The sequence below is a fragment of the Spodoptera frugiperda genome, chromosome 26 (genome assembly GCF_023101765.2).
Source record: "Spodoptera frugiperda isolate SF20-4 chromosome 26, AGI-APGP_CSIRO_Sfru_2.0, whole genome shotgun sequence".
In the NCBI taxonomy this organism is placed as follows: domain Eukaryota; kingdom Metazoa; phylum Arthropoda; class Insecta; order Lepidoptera; family Noctuidae; genus Spodoptera; species Spodoptera frugiperda.
The window spans coordinates 2,990,062-3,014,781 of record NC_064237.1 but is presented as its reverse complement, the minus strand read 5'-3'; the positions used below and the strand labels follow the sequence as shown (position 1 = coordinate 3,014,781).

The 24,720-nt window shown below is 35.4% G+C and overlaps 2 protein-coding genes across 4 annotated transcripts in view; one reads left to right on the top strand and one right to left on the bottom strand.

The window, feature by feature from the left end:
* Positions 1-24,720, top strand: part of LOC118263955 (uncharacterized) — a 288,611-nt gene that overhangs the window by 124,947 nt on the left and 138,944 nt on the right. The gene's annotated exons all lie outside the window — the stretch shown is intronic.
* LOC118264108 (galectin-4) lies at positions 20,478-22,411 on the bottom strand. Its single transcript, XM_035576505.2, has 5 exons — positions 22,281-22,411; positions 22,085-22,173; positions 21,402-21,594; positions 21,121-21,262; positions 20,478-20,590 (listed from the first exon to the last, which is right to left on the bottom strand). Exons 1-4 carry the CDS (start codon positions 22,299-22,301, stop codon positions 21,143-21,145), a joined length of 423 nt encoding a protein of 140 aa, XP_035432398.2. The 5' UTR covers positions 22,302-22,411; the 3' UTR covers positions 20,478-20,590; positions 21,121-21,142.

Sequence of the window (24,720 nt, the reverse complement as noted above, 5' to 3'; positions counted from 1 at the left end):
ACGGCAAGTATCAATGCGACTTTTTCCGTGTTATTAGATTATTTAGACACCATTGACAAAGAGTGAAGGAAAACGTCGTGTCCAGTGAAAACCTGGGCTTATAATTTCTAATCGCAAGTTTGAAATCGCCAACCCGTATTGAGCAAGCGTGGTGATTATAATCAAACCTTCTCCATGTGGGAAGAGGCCATCTATATCAGTGGCTGATGATGTGTTAACAAAATGACGTCACAGCCAAAAAGCTTTTACCCAAATCTATCGGATCCTCATTAATGTTTGAAAACCATTCACGTGAACACGTTTCCTCCGTTGCATGGGATCTTGAAGATTGATGAACCATGGATGTTTCCTTTAAAGCCAAAATACGCCTAAAGCCTTCACAAAAAGTTGTTTCGCAAAAGGATCACGTTGGCATTTGGCATGTAGATTGGCACTGAGCAAGGTTCGACGTTAAGCCAGTGCCGATCCCGTATTGTGCCGTATCAGTCGATGGGAAGAGTTACTAGACCAAAAGAGTATTTATTTATGGATGGAGATTAATTTGACTGTGATTTTGGTTGACTGGCCGTAAGTACGGCTGGCGAAGTCGAAGTATATGGCCAAGTACTGTTTGTAGATTTTTTTTTCATTCTCTATTAACTGCAGTTGCAATCAGTATATGACAATAAACTCACTGTCTATAACATTTATTCATAACAAAACATATTTTTGGTATTAAATTGTATATTTCTTGCTCAGAACCTCATATTTTGTTCAGTATGTTTAAAATACACGTAACATTTTACAAAGATACAACTATCATATATGTACGTAGTTATGTTTCAATTCCAAACTCCATGCAATTACTGTGTAATTTTCGAAAATGTACCAAATTACGTAAACGTACCGAAGATTTATAACGACAGTTCTAAACCACACGTGTTGTTAACTAGTGGAGCGACAATTTTAAATATCACTTCGAATGATATTTAATTTTACTTGGCACTGGCTTGTTTAGATAATTCTGTTTAAGATATAACTGACATGATATATTTCATGGATTACCATCTGAGCTAATATTACGACAAATGTTCTCTAAGATGTTGTGGTGATTAATTGTAATTTATGACTGTTGCTTACAACGATAATAGAGATGTATAATGTGAAGATTATTTATACAGTTAGCAACTAGTTGATTCACATGACGTGTCATGTAAATTTGTCGTGGTAAATAGTGTATTTTGATCGTTTTTTGATTGAAATGTAATTTGACTTGAGATTTTTTACTTTATTGAGGTAATTAAAAGGTGTAAGATAGATATCATTTTTGTAATTTAAATTATTTACTTTTTAAGCAGCTGCCAATTTCTTGAGAACAACTTTATTTGTAATGCTTAGTTAATGAAGTCTTGTAAGTGTATAACTCATTGATATCAGAATTTTCTCACTTTATAATGTCAATTAAACACGTTTTTGTGTATAATTGTGTTATACGTAGAGTGCTGTAAAATTTTACATGTTCCTAAATAAAACAGTTTATTAAATTAAACCAAGCAAAGAAAATGTTGTTACCCATTTTAATGTAATACAATTACACAGATGTTGAGTACATTTTGTGGTCAGATTGAATTAGTGCGGACAGGGAAACGTATTCATACCCTTCTATTGAATTTGCATACTTATTACTTAAGTGGTAGACCTTGTTTTTCACTGAAGGTTCCCATAAGCCCCGTGCTGCGGGGCTCTGTCGTTGAAGTGGCTTCGTAGCTATATTTTTGTAGGAATCTGAAGTTATTTTGCATTTTAATAACGTTTTTAATTCTATTTATTCTTTTGTATCTTCACGGATTTTTTTTTAAAAACGTTGCCCCACATTAGAATTTTCTCCTGTGTCGTGGGTGCGTTTACAGACATACAATTTCACATGCACATGACACCCAAACCCGAAACAACAATTTGTGGATCACACAAAGAATTGCTCCGTGCGGGAATCGAACCCGCTACACGTTGCACGGCAGCCAGTTGCCCAGCCACCGCGTCAACCGTGCAGTCAAGTCAATTATTAATAATTTCCCAATCTTAACTGCACAGAAGGAAAATTAGCACCTTTTAACTAAATGATGATAATATTTAAGCCAAATAGCAATTAGTCCCGTGTCAAGTAGTGGGCAGCAGGATTGGCAGGTTTGATTGATTGATTGAGGTGTCGGGAGCTCAGTCAGTTTTGTATTGATGGAATGGGAGGGCTTTTATCTTATTTCGAAGAGAACTAATAGATATTTCTTGTATAAGCCAATATGTTATAGGTGCTTAGCAACAACCCGTGTCAGTCATTGCTGCTTCTGTAAACCTCCTCTATATAGGTAGCTGTCGCATTCAGAATCATTTAATTATTACCTTAACTATTCCTTAGTAAAGATTTTGTTCCTAAAACAATTGCTAAGGATTGGATTAAGTAACCATTAAATGACTCTGAGTGCGGCGGTAAGTGCGTTTTCTATCAATCTAGGCTCTATATCCAACCGAACATACACCGGTTTAAAACTTCATATTTACCATAGTAAATATACATCGAGGAAAAGATATTTTTAAACGTAAGTTACGATTATTAACTGTTTATTATTGACACTAAGAAACCAGAACGAATTATCACACGAAAATACAATATTTCATGGTACAGTGACTCCGGCATCGTTCATCATTTATTATGACTCCTAAAAATCATTTACCAAATTGTAAACATCAACTTTAAATAGTTTTAGTACTACTAAAACACATAAGTGTTAGGAAACAAATGTACAGAATATATGTACCTATTAGCATTAACATCTGAATAGCTATCCACTATTCTAGATTTAGAATATGGAATACTATTTATTGTGTGTGTTCATAGCACTTTTTTGATGGGACAAGCTCGTCCCACTAATTTACAGTTGATATAAGGTATGAGCGTTACCTTGTTACAACAAATTATGAAATTACGAAAAACGACAGTCATTAATCTCCCTATATCAATGTTAGTTAGGTACCAACATCATAAAAAAAATAATCTACAAATATCTACATTGGCACACCGTGCATTAATTTGTCCATGAAAACCACGTGTTTTGCACATGTTCACAATTTCCACACAGCTGGAATCGTTTCATACTTCGCCTGATGTCGTCCAGTGCCAAGGTATCACCAGAAAGTACATCATAGATTTTCTGGCATTTTTCCAAAGCGATTATTGTGACCAGCGAACCACACCACTGATGCATGGAACTTGAAACGCCTATTTAGCTGAATGGCACCATAATTCTGTGTTGGCACTCAATTTATTTTGTCTTTTGAGTCAATGGACTGAGAATAGGTGTTTTTGCTGTTTTATTAGGTTTGGATAGAAATTTATAATCGAACATCTTCTTGGGCTTCTGGAAATATTCAAAGAAGAAACATGGTGTAACTTTTTTGGTTTGTAAATAGGTAGGTAGGTACACAATAAAAAATACACGCAATAACGTTATGTGATCCGTTAGGTACGTTTACCTGACTGTACGTCAGGTAAAATTGACCAAAAATCGACGCCTCCAATTTTCATTTACCAGCATGAAACATACCAGGACATGTTTTTATGTGGAGTGAAGGCATATAATTATGGACATAACCTCAAACCACGAAATTAATTCAGTTTATTAAACCAACAACACGCCAGACTGACCGCAGGTACATGCTAATTAGTTTATAAAATTACCGACTAAACTGAAAATTCATTTTGTAATATTACCATGCTTTGTAAGAGTGGCGAGCTTCAGCGGACTTTTAATAAATCCTTTGGGGAGTTTTAATATCTTTATGATACTCCCGGTGCCGTAATTCGGTTATGAAGCCAAGTCCAGTGATGGATACGTTGTACTTTATAATGGATAGCAGCTGTAAATCAATTTTTTTGGGGAATTTCTGGCCCAGATTTTGCTTATACCATTTTTGGGAAGGTAAATTAGATTCCAATATTAAAATCATGAAATGGTTAGTTCATGTAATATTTTGTAAAAGAGTATCTAGATAGAACTATATTTTTATCGTTTTAGCTGTGGAATAATGAGACCAACATTAGGTTAAGTAATTATTTCCTATATCGTATATCAAAACATGTAAACACTACAAAACAAATTATTTTTTTATGTTTTCCATTTTTAGATCATGTTATCTCTGGCAACAATGTAACGTATCGGATTGGCCTGGAGCCTCCCAATGGCTGAATATTAATAGATGGAATATTGGAATTGCCTACAACATTCCGAAAAATCCATATTTTATGTCGTATTCTGATTCAATCCTGAAATAGACTGAAACTCTTACCTAACCTACTTTATTTGCAAAATACAAATTGTATTTAATCTAATTAGCTTTTCTTCAATTACGTACCTAGTACCTATCAGAGACTGAGAATAAGTAGGTATCTATTCTAATAAAATAGCTACCTCAGTAATTCATCGACCTTTAGTCAAAACAATTTCTGACCCATTTTACAATCCTGAACAAGACAAATGCCTTTCTGAGGATTTAATTTAAGCTGCAAAGCAAAGGCCACGCTTCAAGGTAAGACATTTTACTCATATTTTAAGCTAAAAATCAATTATCCTGCTGAGTTTTATTAGCAGCCATGAGATACGGACAGAAGTTTCTCAATCCTTCCATATTTATTGAGGTTGGTTGGGACTTGATGTCTAAAGTCGTCCCGTGAGAGGTATTTGCATAATACCTTAGTTTTAATAGTTAGTTCTACCTGCGAGATTAGGGTTGCCGTGGCATCGACATTCGGATTTGTCCTCCGAAATATTTAAGAGCTGTCCCGAAGATTCAATTTACTTGTGACAGTTTGGCGGCTGTTGTTTGTAGTTAATTATTTACGCCGTGGTTTCATTGATTGGCGTTCCACGTTTTATCTGTTTGTATAGTATATTTCACACTAATTTTATAAATGTAAAAGTTTATTTGTGAACGGATTTTGATGAAATTTGGTGTACAGACAGGGTATGAGCTAACTTGCGTGATAGGTTAATTTTTATCCCACGGGAACGCGGGCGAAATTGCTGGCAGAAGTCATGAGAACTAAATAATAATGATATTATCAATGTCTTTGTACGTATCCGGGTTATATTGATTGTTCAACTGAAACTGACAAATATAACTGACTGCCTCGTTGGTCGAGTGGTCACATACGGCTAGACAATGGCTAAGGGACAAGGTCTTGGGGTCGATTCCTAAGTCGGGCAAAATATTAATGGTTTTTTTCCAGTTTTTCGAAAAAAAAACTCAGTAGTAGACTGTTCAATTAACAACATAACCACAAATATAAATAAAATTAAGACATAAAGACAGTACACCAACTAATTGCTAGTAACTGCATCTATTAGAAAAGTATTTCCCTCCGTCTTTACTAAAGCCAGATAATTTGCATCTCTTCACCGGAGCTGCACAAATTGAATGCCAACTTAAGGCAATGCTATCAATATTCATGTTATGGTAATCAAATCACGAATGCAGTTCACTGACGAGAACTTAACTTCAACATTTTGCTGTGAAATTTAAGTTTTTGGTCTGAAGAAAATGAAGTAGCTGTAATTATTTTATGTCTTTTTATGAAAGGTTTTTACTATAAGGGTCCTGATAGAAGTTTTTTTTTTATCAATAGTATTATTCATCTTTATAATTAGACTAGCAAACTCGGCGAATTCCGTTTCGCCATTAATGATTTTCGCTGATTTCCCGCTTTTCTCTTGATTTTTTCCAGAATTTTCTTTGCTGTAGACCTCACGGAGCCTTAGACCTTTCCAACAAATGCAAAACTGTGGAAATCGGTTCGTGAGTTCTGTAGTTATAGCATCAGGAAGGAAAACCCGACTTATTTTTTTATTATAGAATAGTGTGAAATTGTGACGGGATGACGGAGAAGTTGGCCTTTTTTATAACCCTAGTCCCAATTTTAGACTCGAAAACAACTTAGCTAGAAATATTTTAACATTTAGATCTTTTTAGAATAACTATCATGAGACTTTAGCGGTGCTGTCTACCTCGACATTTTATTAATTGCATTAGTAACAAGTCAGTACAAAAACCGACGTACCTACTTATAGGATTGACACTGACTTTCTGTCTTAAATTAGGTCAATCCACAGAACAGATAAAAGATGTAAACAGATAAACCTCTTTTATCTGCTCTGTGGGTCAAACCTACTGCGACCGATGTGTTCACAAATACATCACACACAAACCCGAAACAACAAATTGTGGATCACACAAAGAGCTCCGAACCCAATATACATTGCGTAAATAATAAAAACATACATACCTCCACGCCTTTCTCCCATGGTGTAGGCAGAGACAATGGAACGCCAATTGCTACGACTCTTACATACCACTTTCGCTACATCAACAGTCAATTATAAAAACATAACAAGTATAAAAACAATATCTTTATAAACACAATAACAGTACACATAAAGTCAATAATAATTCATAACTACTTACACTGTATAAATAAAAGGGAAAGTTTCAAAGTAATCGTAAAGTTATAGCGATTCAATTTGTAAAGTTCAACCTCATGTTAACTTAAACTCATGTTTAAGAACATTCTCAAACGTGATTCGCCTCGATTAGTGTTTAAATAACTTTTATGGGTAAATTATGGTGAAGGGGTGAAACTGCTACTATTTTGAAAGTTAAAAAAAAACTAAAGTTTAAAATGTATTGGACTGCGATACTTTAAGAAACTTTGATGTTAACTTCAAGTTCTAATTCATGGAAACGAATAAACTGGTTGGTTGATTGATGGTGGTTTGTTGATGGTTTTTACTCAGTGAGAGTCTAACACTCTCACCTCACCCAAGGTAGGAATAGGCATTGGATAATTGGCTCCCTTAAAATAATCTGAAACACTTTAACCTATGCTAACCTAGATTTTCCACCCTTAAATCCTCCGAAAGCATAAAAAATATCACTAATCCAACATAATCACAAATGTAACAAACATTTGAACACAAAAATCCAACATTTTAGTTGCACTAGTTCGTACAATTTCATCGCTCCCGGCTATCATTAAAAGTTAACCAAGTTAAATAATTAGTGTTGCCGGAAAATAATCAGTGGAATGGGAATGGAGCAGTTGTGAACACACTCATTTTCCTCCTTCTTTTTATTTCCCTGATGTATGGGACACGTTGCTGATGTATAATACAACAAAAAGGTTTTTACTTTTGTTATTTCGTTAAATAAATGTTCTCGCTTTTTGTTTTGATGGGAATTGTTCGGGTCCTTTAGGAATAGAGATCCTTTTTCGGAATAATTACTCGGACTTTGAATTACATAATGGTAGCAATTTTGAAATTGGTTTGGCCTTTAGACATGGACCAGTAGATATGCATGGGACCATGAAGCTAATACAAATAGGAGATGTCATAATTGGATTTCCCTTTAACATAATGCGTGACACTTTAAAGGGAGTGTGAGATGTTACAAAACAACGCTCTTCTCTATTTTCCAATATCGAAACACATACTTCAAACACATATTTTAATGTTTTGAGCGCTTATAACCTATCTACACCTTTTTTCTTGTAATAATATCATCATATTACATGAGACTTATTACACAAATGGTGAAAAGTAGGTGTACATTGTACAATTGCATTACGTGCCGTAATGTGCACCTCTGCTAACCCCTTCAAGGATAAAGGCGTAACATTACGTTTATTGAGTAATGAGTACTTTAGTAACAAGATTGACACGTTAAATGATGTGTTTTGAACAGACTGTTTCCTGTGGTACTCATACTACGAAGATTTATATTTTAGCACGTGTAATGTAAAATTCATGCCAGCTTCCCACCAAGGGCTGGCGAGAATGTGACTGCGAGTTAATGTACACTTCATAGTAATTTGTGCAAGGTCGCGTTCTTGTCTTTGAGACTAAGCGATTTACATAGATAAATGGTAGAGGTTTCTTCATTACTGAATCTTAAAAACTTATTATTATCATACTTATTTCAGGTATTTAATCTATTGATTTTTTTAAAATTACCTTTTTTAGTGAGGGGAAATCATCCAATGACTTTTCCCGCCTTCGGTGAGGCAATAGGACTCTTACTAACAAAAAACCAACCCGTTCCTACTCCTGCTTTTTAAGCCGGAGCCCCTGCAACCCGCTAGGCACTTTGCAGCTTCGAAGGCAGCTTGCAGCACCGGAAAACATTGTCCTACATTCGAATTTTCTCCTGTATCGTGGATGCGTTTACAAACATACAAGTTAACATACACATGACACCCTCGAATGGCAAAAAGTGGATTTTGCATAGTGAGTATTTTATTTTCCGACAAGGATAAGAAACATTGATATATTATTAATTTATATTCCACAAAAATATACCTTGTACCATTAACGAAAAATCTTAAAATGCAATATCTCAATCATCATTAATTAAGACACTGCAGTGAGCCACGTAGTGTTTAAACTAATGTTTATTCCTGTGGGAGTTACGACGTAATGTCAACGTGTGCTAGTTAGTTAATGTTATTTGTGCAAGGTTACGTCCTTGGTGGAAATCTGTTTAGTTTAGAGCATTTATAGTTTTAGTGATATGACGCGAGTCCTTTGTAAAAATAATGTAATAACTAATGCTGGAAATCAGATAGTATAAGTTTGTTTTACGTTTAAAGTAATCGAAATGAAATAACGAATTAACAAATAATGAATCTAAATTAATGATTGAAAACGAAACCAGACCGTGTTCGGCGCTCTGATAGGCCGGCTTGAATGAAACAACCAATCAGAGCGCCGAACATGCTCTCGTTTCTACGTAATGCAAACTCATACTCAGGGTACAGATATATACCACACAATTTACTATTTAATCCGTTTTATAGCAAATGAAACGTACGATCAAGTGTAACGCTTTCCTAATTGAAAGATTTAAAACATACTCCGATATTATCAAAACCATAAACAGGTAATAGAAAACAGACTTTCGTTAATAAAACGCTTTTATTTTATTTCCCATTCCCGTTTTTCAAGCACAAAAACCTTATGTTAAAGACAATTTCCAGTATGTTTTCTATACCCCATATTCCACCTATTATTCGAGTCACGTTCTTGTCTGCACAACGTGTCACGCTCCGCCATACAAACTTCCCCATAACATGAGATTTCTAAAATCAAACACCATAAAGGTTGCAAGTTATTAAAAGTGTACGCGTGACATTTACGACTGGCCACTAATGTTTATGGCTAGCCATTAGAGCAGTTTATAACTAGACTCGCTTCACTCAGCGGGTTGACTCGCGTTCCCCGGATAAAAATTACCCCATTATTCCATACTATAAATCTATCTCTGTAACTTTTATCTAAATCCGTCCAGTAGTTAAGTAAGAAATTTACCCTGAACTGTGAACTGTATAGCGAGTTACCGGGGCTCCGGCTTGAAAAGCAGGAGTAGGAACGGGGTGGTTTTTAGTCAGTAAGAGTCTGAGACTCCCTCTCGCCTCGCCCAAGGCGGGAGAAGATGACTCACCAGCCTTTGAAAAAAGTTACTAAGTTATAAATCCGAAAGTTTACGACTTCAAAAACTTCGAGTTTACCTTTATTTTTAGTTAATGTTAGTAGGAATTAGGATTAAAAGCGTGTTTTTACATTTTTCTTTGTGCATAAGGACTGGGAAGACAGATGTAACAATTTAGCTGACACTTATCATGAGTTTTATTTACACGTGATTAGAGTTGATCAACCGGGCTTACTTGTTTTTTCGCAATAACATATCTTAATATAACATCGCTTATCATCAGGTGCCTCGTCTGCTCGTTTGGCTATTCCCTAAAAAGGTTGCTTTAGAAGACACGTATCTCCTTTACCGGACATAACAATAGATCTTACTCCACATACGAAACAAATACCATTTAGTTGCCCAGCTAGAAAATACAACAAAGTCACTAAAGCACTTAGCCTAGAGCTAGCGAGCTAAACGTTTTAAAAGATTGTAACAATTTTTAGCGCTGGCAATAAATCTCGCAGCGTGACGGTTTATCGGGAAACATTTAGGTATAGGAGAAATACTGGAACAACGTAATTGTGATGAATTTATTGCATCACTGCTACAATGGTGGTGATATACGTTTTCATTTAGTTCGGATTAACTTAGGGTTTGAGTTTAATAAGAGTATCTTTTTGGTTTATGGTTGTAAGGGTGCTTTTCCATCAGATTTGTGCTATGCTGCGTTGCTATGAATGCGTTTGGCTTCCACCAATCATGTTCGTAGCTTAGTACTGGTGGAAACGGGCTCAACTCAGCTATGTTTCTTATATGGAAAGATGCGTGCTATAGATGTGTGCTATGGATGTGTGCTAGGGATGGATTCCCTACTATAAATACATCGTATACTCGAGCCCCGAATCATAAATTTCTCATAAGGTACGAATAATTTCAATAAGAAAATTTCCTAAGAAAAATATGTCTTTCAAAAGTTAATTGATATGAAATGTGCGTAAAGTACATTAAATCAATAAATAAAACATTACACACACTACCATGCATAGTATCGTATTTGACAAAACGTCGAAATTGATAGACATTGCGATGATATTCTCACGTCTCATATGAAAAGAGGTTTCTCATTGAAGGAGGTTTGGTTATTCATGATGCGTCAAAATATATTAATTAGAATTTTACAAAACTAATTCGTTAAATAAAAATTATCCTTGAACGTATGTTAAGTGGTATTGTAAATTAAATCGTATATGGTCGAATTTCGACCACTAGGCGACCACTAGTACTACATAACTACGCCACATGTTTTGGATATTAAAAAAGAAAAGAGCCTAGGTATGTCTAAATGTATTTTCATCGAAGTTACAATTGAAAAATGTTGTCTGGAATGTTATTAGATTTTTTTATACCTTACCTAATGTTTTCACCTTTTAGTCTAGCTAGCTTTGAACCTAAATTCTTTGACCTAGATATTTGCAAAAACTTGTACGTTTGACTAATATTTATCGTGCGTGTCTACGCAGGAAATTAAAAGAAAACTGGCTATTTATCAACTGTCTACCTTTTTTCGCGCTGGCAACCTCACATCCGTTGGGGTATGGGGTATTACCGTGCAAATGTTGCCAGAGTTCTAGAAAATTTATTTGATTCAGTTATGTCCGTGACGACATTCAGTTTTTACTAAGTGATTTGTAAAGAAAAAATATTTAGAAGATTATTTTATTTATTGAAATTCATGGGTGGTTCAACAATTCTGAGAGACTTACAAAAAAAATATGATCATACAATTGGGTTTCCGTTCATTACATTTCGACTATACCATCATTAGTAAAATTAGTCACACACACACCACATTTTAGTCTAGACTTTCGTGGAAAACGAATTTTATAGTTTATTTTAATGACCGTTTTTATTTGCAGCCGGCATCAGTCAGCTGCAGAATTTATTGGTATTAATTGAATCGCTGGCCGTGATTTAAATTACCGCGGATTACGCCTGTGAGTGATGCAGGGCTTATAGTTACCGGCTAGCTATTGATCTTGTTAGTTAATTTACAGTTCGCTAGAAATGTAATAAAAATGTATTTAGTTATTTGTATTCCGAGAGTTCTATTCTAGATTTAAATAATGAATTTAGTATATAGGTAGGTAAGTTAGTTTTGTTTCGCAACCTAATGTCACTCGTTTTCATACCCACTGATAGTGGGTTAACAGTGAGGTTGCTCTTCCACCAGAGATGTGTTATGTAGCTATATTAAAAAGATGTAATAGCTAAGCCGTGGAATTACGTGACCGTTTCCACTAAGTTACGTCGCTGTGCAAGGAAGATGCAGCTTGAGTATGTGATGTATCGATAGTAGAGAAGCCATTCATGGCACGCATTTTTTCATATAAACAGCAATGTAGCATAGCATAACATAGATATGCTATGCTACATTCGCAGCACTCTAAAAAAGTCAACAATGATATTATCGTCTACAGAAAGCTTTTAAACTAAGACTTTCGAGGGGTATGAATAAACTATCCCATCAAAAACATCCTGTAAAAAACCCAAGTCTCGCAGCTCAGTCTTTCTACCGTCAAAAGTTGTGAGATCCATGTAATACCAAGTCGGTTAATCTATTTAGTGTCTACTTGAAGGACCTTCTGTCTTAAGTTATTACATAAGTTATTATCATGCCAATATTAAAAATATTTAACGTTTTAAACAAATAGATCGACTTGGACATCGCTTGATTTGATTATTAGTATGTATCACACTACACAGCACGACGGGCCAGCGACCAACAGGAACGAGAGTTTCAATCGCGTGAGGCGCGAGAGACTAAAGAATCTAATATAATATTGTAATATTCATTTTGTTTTCATGCGATGTCCAAGTCGATCTATTTGTTTAAAACGTTAAATATTTTTAATATTGGCATGATAATAACTTATGTAATAACTTAAGACAAAAGGTCCTTCAAGTAGACACTAAATAGATTAACCGACTTGGTATTACATGGATCTCACAACTTTTGACGGTAGAAAGACTGAGCTGCGAGACTTGGGTTTTTTACAGGATGTTTTTGATGGGATCTCACTTCTTTTTGTAGAGCCTTTCTTTTTGATACCATCTACTTCTAACGAATTTTGTTAAAGGTCTTATGATATTTTCTTATTTTTATATGTAGTCTTCCTCTTTTTCTTTTCCGGTACTACTTCTTGAGCTTCAGCCACAGTTTTTCTCAAAGCCCACTCCCTGTCTCTCTTACCCACCCTATACCCCCTCCCTTGCCTCATATGGTAGGTACCTATCTACACCTATTAAATTTATAACCACCACCAACCACCAACTGCATAAATAACTTTGTAATCCCATATATTTATATGAGATTACAAAGTTATTGATGCAGTTGGTGTATTTGGAAAACTGGACCGAAATTACAAAATATTTAAGTTTTCCCATGATTAAGATACTAAACTCTATATGTATTCCAAATATGAAGCTTCTAAGTCTGCTAGAAGTGCCTTGGACTTTTGATGATCGGTGAGTCAGTGAGTGACAAAATTTAGAAACTTTAACAAGTTGTCATTCTTAAACTACTGGTTCAAATTGACTGAAATTTTAAATATTCCGTGTTTATACAATGCCGGATTAGTTACTGAAGATTCAGGTTTCTTGCTTTATCCACAACCGAATTATAGGGGGTCGAAAAAGGCCCGAATTGCTTCGAGAAAAGGATGGTACGGCCGTGCCGCTTTTTTTTTGCTCGACTTGGCGGGGGCACTGCCGTGCCCCCAGATCTACTAGGGATATAGATATCATAACGAAATTTGTCAGAATACATCATTAGAGGAACAGAAGTTTCGAAGAGCGATATCCAGACTTGAACTAGGTCGAAGTAACTAAAAAGTTCTAAACCTAATTTTAGAGAAACTCAAACTCCATGCTGCCTTGAAATCCTACAAAAGCTTGTACAAGGATAGAGCTGCCATGCAATTATTTTATGATTACATTCCCCAATTATGCATTTAGGGTCGATTATTCCATACTTAATAGTGCCATACTTATCCAATCCACTCAAACAGTTTTATCATTAGAACATTACAAAATGCACTCTACCGCTTAACAAATAGAGTTAATTTTGTATTGGACTAGGAAAGGAAATATATTCACAAATAAGCCAAGTGTGATACTGGTATGGGGAAAACAAGGTGAATTCGCTACTTATTATTCTAAGCAAGTGGCTCCCTCTGAAGAAACTTGATTAAAGTTTGGTTACCCTCTAACGAAGGATATGACGTCGGTTTAGCTGGGCTGGAGAGGTTAATTTGTTCGCGTAGAAAGTATATGTTATATGTTTGTTAATTCTGATCTCTACACCTATTGGATTAGATTTGACTTTGTTTTGGCGTAAATTTGTGTTGCGATGTTCGTAAAAATACAGATACGTTAAATGCGTACGTTTTCGCATTAAATCCAAAGCAAAATGTGATGAATTGTATTATTTCAGATCGTTATTATTCTTTGTTAAAATCTACAAAAGTCTTACTGCCCTACTCAGAACCCAGTCCTTAGCAATTGTTTTCCGAACAAAATGGTTACTAAGGAATAGTTTTAAGTAATCATTAAATGTCTCTGAGTGCTACAGTTAGTTATATAACGTAACTGATAGATATATTAATTGAAATTAATAGATTTCAAAGCAATATTTCATTCACTGCGATAATAATGAATCATAATATTATTTTAGTACATATAAACGTAGTTTGTAGTTAATAGGTCATAAATTAATATTAGTCTTCGATCAATTTATCTTCTTAATAACATTTATTGTTAAACCATTGTGTCTGCAAACTGACAGCTTTAAAGAAATTAATAGTGTCCAAAGAATTCCAAACAATTATCTTTTAAGTACTTTAGAATTTACTAATGATAGTCCGAAACTTTATATATTAACAAATTACGTTTGACTTTTAACGCAGAGGTCGCTTCGATCGAATATTTCTTTCACACAGATTTGTTTATTAAGAAACTAGCTTTGACCAGCGGCTTTGCTCACATTCCCGTATAAAAAGTAGCCTATGTTTTATTTCAGACCGTGATCTACCGCTGTTCCAAATTTCATTTCGATCCCTTCATTCGTTTTGACGTAAAGGAGTACCAAACAAACTTACAAACTTTCGCTTTTATAATATTTGTACGACATTTTAGGGTTCATAAAAGCAAAGGACTATCATTTTGACCCTTTTACCAATTATTGATGTACTTTGCAATGAACTTAAGAGATTATTTACTTCTAATAGACTCAATATTTAATGGATACAAGAACTTTTTCATTGTGAACATTGATGGATCTTTGTGAACTTTCTTTCTTTGAAAATCGTTAAAATTTGATCGCTACAAAGTTGCTCGACGTTTTATTACGAGTATATTGAAGTTATAAAGGTTTCGGTTATTGAGTACGAGTTCAAGTTTTGTTGTGATTTAAATTGATGTAGGTAATTGTTATTAACTTTTTGTTGTTTTGTTGTTTTGTTAATTTTCTTTTTGTTAAAGCGTTGCTTTTTTTTAAGCGGGATAAATCATCCAATGACTTCTCTCGCCTTGGGCGAGAGGGAGTGTCAGACTCTGACTAACTAAAAACCACCCCGTTCCTACAACTGCTTTTCGAGCCGGAGCCCCGGTAACGCGCTAGGTAGTCCGCAGCTCCAGAGGCAGTACACGAACGCGCTACACGTTGCGCGGCAGCCGGTTGCCCAGACACGCATCAACCATGCAGTCATCAAATTACTTTAATTATAATTTAGTGTTTGATTTCTCATTCAAGATTTTGCATTTATGCAAGAATAATGTTAAGAACACATGGCGACAAATTATCCTCAAATCAATGTTGATGATTATGGATTTGCCTTCAAAATTTTATTTATTTACGTTTAAAAATATAAATCAGATATTAAACCTATTTTCTAAGATTTTAATCAAATTTGACTGGTAAGCAAGAACTTCAATATTTAGTTAAAATTATATCAAGTTTTAATGAAAACTTGTGAAAAGATCAACGAATTCATCTCACTTCGAAGTTATTTTATGAATTGTACACGAATTAGTTTGTAGTTCTTGATTAAAATATTTTCTCTAATTAATTATTTTGGCTAACTGTTTAATTGAATCAAAGATTTGTATAAGTCAGCTTTGCTTTGTAGTTTACACTATGTTTAATCTTTTGGATGATTTCCTCTGCAATTGAAAAAGGTCGATAGGATCCGCGACGTCGCCGCGTCTGCGCTCGTTGCTCATGACAAAGAGAACCTCTGTGTCTCGGAAACTAGTAGAGAATAACTCCATTAATTTACATGAGTAAACCGTGATTTTAACTCTGTACATGGAACACTGTATCTTAAACTGCAATCCTGTCTACCAAGCCTAGAGATTAGTACAAACTATTTCTGTAGAGGAGTCCCTATGGGCAGCTGTGGATTGGCATGGAATTGTTGATAAAACGTGGAAAAGTATATTTCGAAGTTTCCAGTTAGAACTTTGTCTGATCCAAAGAATAACTCTGAGACCTTTTACATGTACCAGTAATTTTATTATGACCAATCGATCAACAACACCGCCAAATAATATTTGATGATTTATAAGCACTACAAATGCTAACTACAGCCTTCCATAATTCCAATACGCTCCAATATATATGATAATAATAATTACAGACTCAAATAAACATATATTCATGCTGAGATTGTGCTGTATATCATATCGGTTATGTCAATAATGTAATCGCTAATCTGAATCAGATAATGGCTCGTGTATTATTAGAAATGTCGATTATATTAGACAAATATTGTGAATCAGGGCTTAATGTAGTCAATTAGGAGATACAGCGAATCATTGTGTATGATAACGATGAAAGAATAGTACTTGATAGAGTACTTTCGTCCCGATACGATTTAGTTTCACGCAATATCCTTTACCGATCTGATCTCGGTTTAGTTCTGCCAGTGTTACGCAAAGAATTATTGAAATAGTGTATTGGTTTAGATATTTCAAACAAATATGGAGGCTGGAATAATGCTCTGTTCTTCACTTACTAAAAGAGACATCAGACGAAAAGCAGGTAAGTACTCCTACTCCTGAGAAGGTATTGTAGCTTCTTTGGGATTGAAGGAATTGTTGTATTAAAAAAAATGAATTTAGAAGAAGAAAAGGAGGGAGCTGCATATTACCTAACGAGTTGCCGGGGCTCCGGCTCGAAAAGCAGAAGTAACTAGAAACTAGGGCAAAGGATTACTGGGCTTTATTCGGTTTTTCTAAAATTTTTCAGTAGTAGCACGGAGTCAGGAATTGTGCCCAGTATATGGCAATAGGCTCACTCCCTATTACATGGGACTTATAACACAATTGGTGAAAAGTGGATGTACCTTCAAACATTTTTAAATCATCAGCTGTATATTCTGTACATCTTCTCCAATCTATCAGAATATTGTGTCGGTATTCATAAACTTAAACGGTATCCGTCAAGACGTTGATTAACCCTGTAATTAACGAAACTCGCGGTAAATTAGACAAGTTATTACAAACTTCTGACAAGATATTAGACAAGTTTAAATAGTTTTGGATATCTTCCCTTATAGGGTTGTTGTTATTTCGATACCATACCTAATTTTGTCGGTCAAATTACAATAAGCTGTTCTGCTTTAGGTCACTTTTCATAATAAAATATTTTATACCTACTTGCAATCCGTTGCTGATTTTTTTTATACTGCAGCTTGACACGAATTTTAAGGTATTCATAAACTTAAACGGTATCCGTCAAGACGTTGATTAACCCTGTAATTAACGAAACTCGCGGTAAATTAGACAAGTTATTACAAACTTCTGACAAGATATTAGACAAGTTTATAAAATAAAACAAAAAAGTTTTACGGAAATATCTAGAAACAGAAACCGAAATCCCCCAACATTAGTAGGAGACGTCAAAATGTCTATATTCGATACATTTTCACCTAATTTTGACGGTCACAATGATACAATAAGCTGTTCTGCTTTAGATCACTTTTCATAATAAAATATTTTATACCTACTTGCAATACGTTGCTGATTTTTTTTCCTATACTGCAGCTTGACACGAATTTAAAGTAATGCAATTAAATTTAATATCGATGATTTTTTATCTTTACGCCTCTTATTCCCAAAGGAGGCAGAGGTCCACATTATGGCACCTAATGCCACTGTACAATGTACACCCACTTTTCACAAGTTATGTTGTAAGTAAGTAATAGGTGGTAAGCTTAGTGCCATTATACCGGGCACACTTCCAGACACCGTGCTACTAGTAAAAAATATTTGAAAATCCAGCAATACGTCGAGGCAGTCCTTTTCGAGTTTATAGCAAAAAATCTGTTTATAAAATAAAACAAAAAAGGTCTTTACGTAAGTAAATAAGTCTAGAAACAGAAACCGAAATCATTGACCCCAACATTAGCTATTTAGGAGACCTCAAAATTTCTGTATTCTATACATTTTCACACCAAAAGTATCTTCCCAAACAAACCGAGAACAATAATCCTGACAATGATGTAATAATAGAATGATTCTGTATTCTCGTCGGTTCAGCGTCCCTTGTCCGTCGTGTTTAGCGACATCACATCGTCACTGGCTCCCGTCTGCTCAACCGAGCGTGGCCCACTGGATTATGTTTACTCAAACCCCAGGATTTATATGTCAGTTTCTTTTTGAACATTCCCCCGAATATATTCGGGGAGTGTTTAGTTCAGAGTGTATAACTTTTTTCAAAACCATGGTTTAGAAAAAAGTGTCAAATGTGTAGCTACGTCTATGTTGCCTGTTTTTTTAACACTTTCCCTTTTTTTTTTGGTTGGGTGTTAGAGATCATTTATTTATACAACCGATTTTACTGAAGAAAGCCGGTAAAAAGCATTAAAAGGATCAAAATGATTTTAATTTCGAAAGTCGGTGTTTCTCATTATTGTTTGTTTCTTATTTAACACCAATCTCCGACCATGACCATTTTAGTGTTCTTTTTAACCGATTTTCTTCAGTGAAGTGAGTATTTTTTTGAAAAGAGCTTTTTTTTAATGGAATGTTTGAATGATACCTACCTCACAGAAAAAAATGGGCAGGTGATAAAAAAATAACAGCCGATATATATGTTCTGGGATTTCGTTTTTATGTTTGCTGTGCATGAGTTTTTAAATGTGCACCGACCGAAATTCTGGATTTTATATTTTTGGTATAAAGTTTTAGTTCAGTGTTCTAGGAACTTGTTAGCTAGTTCCCATAACTACCAGAACTCGATAAATGTAAAAAGTGTTATTTTCATGACACCTTCGATCAAAATTGGTATATTGAAGTGGGTACTGAACTTAGGTAAACTCTAGGCATCTTAGACTGGAATTTCCAATTTATAGTTATAATTTTATTTACAATTTATAGCTACTTGACTAAAAAAGCAATTCAAATGTTGATCGGTATCATAGTAGACTTTGTGTTTTAATGGTATAATGAATTGAGTGCTTTCACATTAATTGTATGATATAGAGGCAATCGGACGGCCTTATATAAAGAATTGGCTTGTCATTGTCTATACTTTATGTGTACCTTTAACTATGCCAACATTATTCGTTTGCATTAGCAGAACAGCTACATACATAGCTACAATTAGCTACAGCGCAACGTGTAGTGGTTGTGATTCCCGCACGGAGCAAATCTTTATGTGTTCCACAAATTATTGTTTCTCGTCTGGGTATCATGTATATGTGAAATTGTATCTTGCACACACCCGCAACCTGGGAAAATCCTAGTTTAGGACAAGGTTTAAAAAATATATAAACCTAACTATATTAAAATACTCCACCATCCGCATAAATTTAAGTAAAATATACTTAAAATTTTCTCCTAACATATTAATATGTAAACAAGAATGACAGCATGAAGTACGACCATTATGCCTCGTAGCTGTCCGATTGACTGACGAGTAGCTCAGTCCGGTTTGACTGACAGATATAAACGGCTCCGTTTCAAACAGTCAATATCGACACCAGGTAAGTTTAAACTCTAGGGAATTTGAACTTTCGCCTGATAGGGTGATTAGGTAACATTGCCGTGTTGAAAAGTTCAATGAATTGAGTTTTTAAATTATCTGACTTTTATTAGATAATAAGTTTGCTAGTTTCTGCCAGAGGTTTAGCCTGCGTTCCCGGAATATATTTTATTTTTTGTTTATTAATAACATTGCCCCACATTAGGATTTTCTCCTGTGTCTTGGGTGCGTTTACAAACATGCATATTCACATAGACATGATACCCAAACCCGAAGCAACCATTTGTGGATCACACAAAGAGTTGCTTGTTGTTGTGGGGAATCGAACCCGCTACACATTACGCGGCAGTCGGTTGCCCAGCCACCGCGCATAGATGTATTATTGTAGACTATAATCTACCTTTGTACTAAACATACAATTCTTTATAAAGTATCGAACATCTAAACATCCCCAAAACTTTCGCATTTATAGGTAATATTAGTAGGACTAACTTTTACCTACGGCTTCGCTGCATGCAAAGCCTACGTCCTCCTTTGTACTCCCACCAAAAAATAAATTCTAATTTAAAAGCGTCTACAAATTTAATTGCAATTATAATTAACTAGCCATTTATATTGCAAATAGGTTTAATAATACCCATTCAAGCAGGTACACACTTGTATTACAAGACTTCAATATTGAAATTCCAATTTCTCTTTAATCCCAAAATTCGGATCAGAATTTAATTTATCAAAAAGGCATGTAGGTGGTATGTGATTATAGAGGTGATTAACCTATTTTGAACTCTAGTATTGGAAAGGTTAAGGTAAAATTTTGCTTAAATAAAAAGTAAACTGATGAAGAGTACGTTTCCTCCAGCGCAGAACTGTTTTGTAATGTGCTGTTACGATAGCATAGAAGTATAAAATGGAATGAAAAAAAAAAACAATATAGAAACCAAAAGGACTTTTTATTGGAATAAAAACACTGATAGTCATAAAGATAAAAGAAAAATATTTAAATAAAGAAATTTGGTTTCCAGTATTTGTTCATAAGTAAAAAAGTACCTGAAACACAGAAGGAAAATTGTTAATGTTTAAACTGTATATCGAAAATATTCATTTCCACGTGGGTGTGGGCTCGCCATCCTTTGGTATTACTGATGGTAGTGACTGGACCACGGTCTCAAAGAACACCAACAAAACATTACCACAGCGTTGTGTCACGTTGTGTGAAGCAATCGAATGAAAATCAATGTAACCAAGAATTGTATTGAATCTGATTAAAAGGAGTTTCTTGCTCGTTCTTCTCCATAGGAATCTTCACTTTGGAACGAGCAAATAGCTTAAAGGACTGACCGACAGACACATATTGTTAACATTACTATATTTGCTTTGACGTGCAAAAGTGCCTTCCTGGTCTATTTGAAATAAATATTTTTTTAACTTTGTGTCTGAGGGCAGTGGAGGCACAACCCTCCAAAAAGCCGGTAACTCCTTTGGTGTTGCGGGTATCCATGGACGGCGACAATTGCTTACCATCAGGTAAAGCGTCTGCTGTATTGCGATTTTATGCCATAAGAAAGAATGTAGCTTACCATTGTGAGATCGGGCGATGGCTCAGGCGTCCACGAAGGTGATCTGACTTATCGTGACGTCACCGTCCACGTTGACGTGGGTGATCTTATGGATTGGGATGCGATAAGAGTAATTGCAGAAATGTTTCCCGTTCAACTCCACCTAGCGGGGTTAAGTCAAATTAATATTAAAAAAAACTATATTTACTTTATTACGTTTCCATTTTAATATTATTATATAAAGACAAAATTCCAATTAAATAATAACGTTTGGTGTCAGCGCTCACCACTGTTCTACTTACCGAAAAATTATCTTCATTGCATTCAAATTGAGCTTCAAAATGCTCTCCCCTTACCAACGGCATGCCTCCACTGATCTCCTCATGACCCCACTTGCCAGAAATATAAGAGTTGCGAACTATTTTCTGCTCACCGAAGCGAGGGTTGAAGTGGAAAGCGATGTCCTCGCTACCACATTTCAAATTTATTGAAAACCTGAGGAAAAGTATGTTGTATTAATTTACAATACCACTTAACGTACTGAGGAAAATTTTTATTTAATTCAAACTCTTTTATAAAACTCTTTTCATATGAGTAGGTTGTATTAAAATACTATATTTAAAGGTAGTAGGTGTAGAAATTGTCAACGGGTCAGTTCAACGGCTAGCAAGGCTAGCTCGCCACTTGAGCAGACCAATCCGAGCGTATGATGCGCCGCGCTCCACACCTCAAAAAGCTACGAAGAAACCACCACAGTCGGGGCCCACTAGGGGTGATACTTAGCTGGAGTTGCAGATAAGATCACCATACACCAGGGTGATTTTTAATCAGTAAGAGACTGATACTCTCTCGCGCTTCACCCAGCGAGGGTGGTGTCATTGTTGATTGACCCAGACAAAAAGGCAGGCTGGCAGGTAGACGTGGTGGGAAACTGTATTATAATATAATATATGTTAGGGAATAAAGATAGATATTACGAGCTCACCTATCTGATCTGGGAGAGATTGCACCCTTAACGACCATTTTGCGGCCGGGGAGCAGATGCCCAGGAATGGGTCTTGTGAACGGTACTGTCTGGAAACAAAAAAGGGATGATATTGTTACATATTAGGGGTGGTGGTGGGTCTCCTATAAATATGAGGGGTTTGCCATAGTCTCCTAAATTAAAATAAAATACTTACCGGATTGTCGATTGTAGTCATTTTTCCTTCGGAGTTATTTATATGACGATCAATAGCCGGAAAAACGGAAATTGTTTCTGACACCCGTTGGATTTGACTGTCGAACTACAATGCAATTACTTCAAGTCCGCGCCGGTACTTTTATACTCACACAATACCTGCTTGCCTTCAATTAATAATAATATAATTTAGGCTTAGGTTTTCCTTTTAAACACTAATAGCCTGTAACGTCCGTTGGCCCACAGGTATTGTGCTGACTTCTAGTGTGAGTCAAGTCACTTTTACCAAGTTATTTGCACTTTCTAAGATTATAAAAGATAAAAGGTGAATGTAACAATTCGGGAAACCTGTACTTAATAATATCATAATATAAGCCTGAAATTGCCAATCCGCCTTGAGTAAACTTGACGATTAATGCTCATTCTTTCTCCGTGTGAGACGAGGCGTTTGCTCAGCAGTGAGGTGTTTTGATAGTTCTAGTCTGATGGGAGAGGAAACCCATTGTCGGCGCTGCTTTCACCCATTATGTTATTCCAGATTATAATTTATGTCTTTAACAAATTTTAGATCCCTTTGTAGTTTCTGCTTGGAAGAGTAGCAAACACATAACCTCCAAAATTTTCGCATTAGTTATTATAAAAATATACCTACATAGCGGTTAAAATCGTAATACTCTTTTTTGTAACTAATCTCAAATCACTTTCCAAGTTTCTTGGACGTGAACCGTGAACCTCAAAGAGCCATCAGACCACCACAGATGGGGCTCAGTAGGGCTGATGCCTCATCCAGAGCTGTGATGTGACTACCTAGCGGGTTTACCGGGGCTCCGGCTCGACAAGCAGGAGTAAGAACGGGGTGGTTTTTAGTCAGTAAGAGTCTGACACTTCCCCCCTCTCGTCTCGCCCAGGGCGGGAGAAGTCATTCTATGATTTTCACCCCTCAAAAAAAAAAATCTCTTGGACGTCCAATATCAAAATAAAATAGACAGTCCCACGAGTTTTACCTTGTATTGAATTATATACAAATAGGAGCAGTGGATTAAACAATATTAAATAACATGTCAGGACCTTTTCCCGATTTTTTTGGCAATGATAAGTCTGCGTTTGGCCACCAACCCGCTTTTTGCCAGACCGGCAAAGCGAAGATGGGATAGGAATTCCTGGTATAAAATCTTCCACCATATGCACGTCCTTTATCGTCCTAGCTATTATTATATTATCGAATTTCATCCGAATCGGTTCAGAGGTTTAAACTTGAATAAAAAACAGACAGACAGTTAATTTTGCTTTTATTGTATCATGGAATTGCACAAAGTTACATTTCCTTATATTTATTAATTAGGTTGTTATTTCAAAGTTATTTCGGTTTTCCTGTCTATTGATAGTTTACGGAACAAAACAAACCTAGGTAGGTTTAGATACCAAAATACCATAATAATAACTTAATGACTTCAAACTTTTGGTATTTTTAATTACCTTATTTATTATAAAATGGGAATTCCATCGAACAATTTTGTGTCATTTATTAATTTAATATTATTTTTTCCTTAACGAAGGTGTTTTATTTTATGAAATACAATTGTTCAGGAAACTTAACTTGATAATTTAATACCTAATGAAGTACTTACCTACCAATACCAAAACCGCGACCCATTGGTCGTGGATTTGTTTCCGGCGTGCTGAAAGTGCTTATAGACTTTTATTATTAGAATGCACTTATAATTCGGAAATACCAGAGCCGACAGTACATTCCAATTTTAGTGTTCGAGGTTGAAAGATTTAGGAAAAGCGTTGAAATAGGTCTAGACTGCACCTAGTGCTGTGGACTGCCGAGCGGTTTACCCCAAATGCCTACGTATTTGGGGTTTTTAGTCAGTAAGAATCAGGCACTCCTTTTCGCCTCACGCAAGTCGGAAAAAGTCGTTGGATGATTTCCTCCCCCCCCAAACAAGGACTCTAGACTGCTAACCATTTATGCGATGAGTATGGAACTACGGTCGCGAGCGCTGATGGAGAAAGCCGTAAAATACTTTGCGAAAGTAAAAATATTTGAATAAAAGTTGAAATAGGTCCACTTTACTTTTTTTCGGGAAAACTACGTCAGCTTCCATAGCAACCTGAACCTACATACATTTTTATGATCCATAAACAATCTCATAACACCTGTGCCATATGCGATAAGATCGTAAGTGAACTAGTTCATTCTGAGTGAATGAGTGAATGATTTCGTTCGTTCTTTCAGAGCGATCCATAATGAGCCGTCAGAAAGTCTCTGTAACCTCATTTATTAATGTTACATTTATGTATATATAGCCTGCCGAAGCCTGATTACTTCCTTTAAGATTGTGTACGAAGGAACTTGACAACATAATACAAAAACGCAGTTATACTAATATTTTAAATGTGAAACTATGTTTCCTTGGATATTAGGATGTTTGTCC

Coding starts and splice junctions, on each gene's coding strand:
- LOC118264108 (XM_035576505.2), bottom strand. CDS start 22,301: ATGACTACAATCGACAATCCG. Junction 22,174..22,280: donor TGACTACAATCGACAATCCG/GTAAGTATTTTA, acceptor TTTTGTTTCCAG/ACAGTACCGTTCACAAGACC. Junction 21,263..21,401: donor GCAATGAAGATAATTTTTCG/GTAAGTAGAACA, acceptor TAACCCCGCTAG/GTGGAGTTGAACGGGAAACA.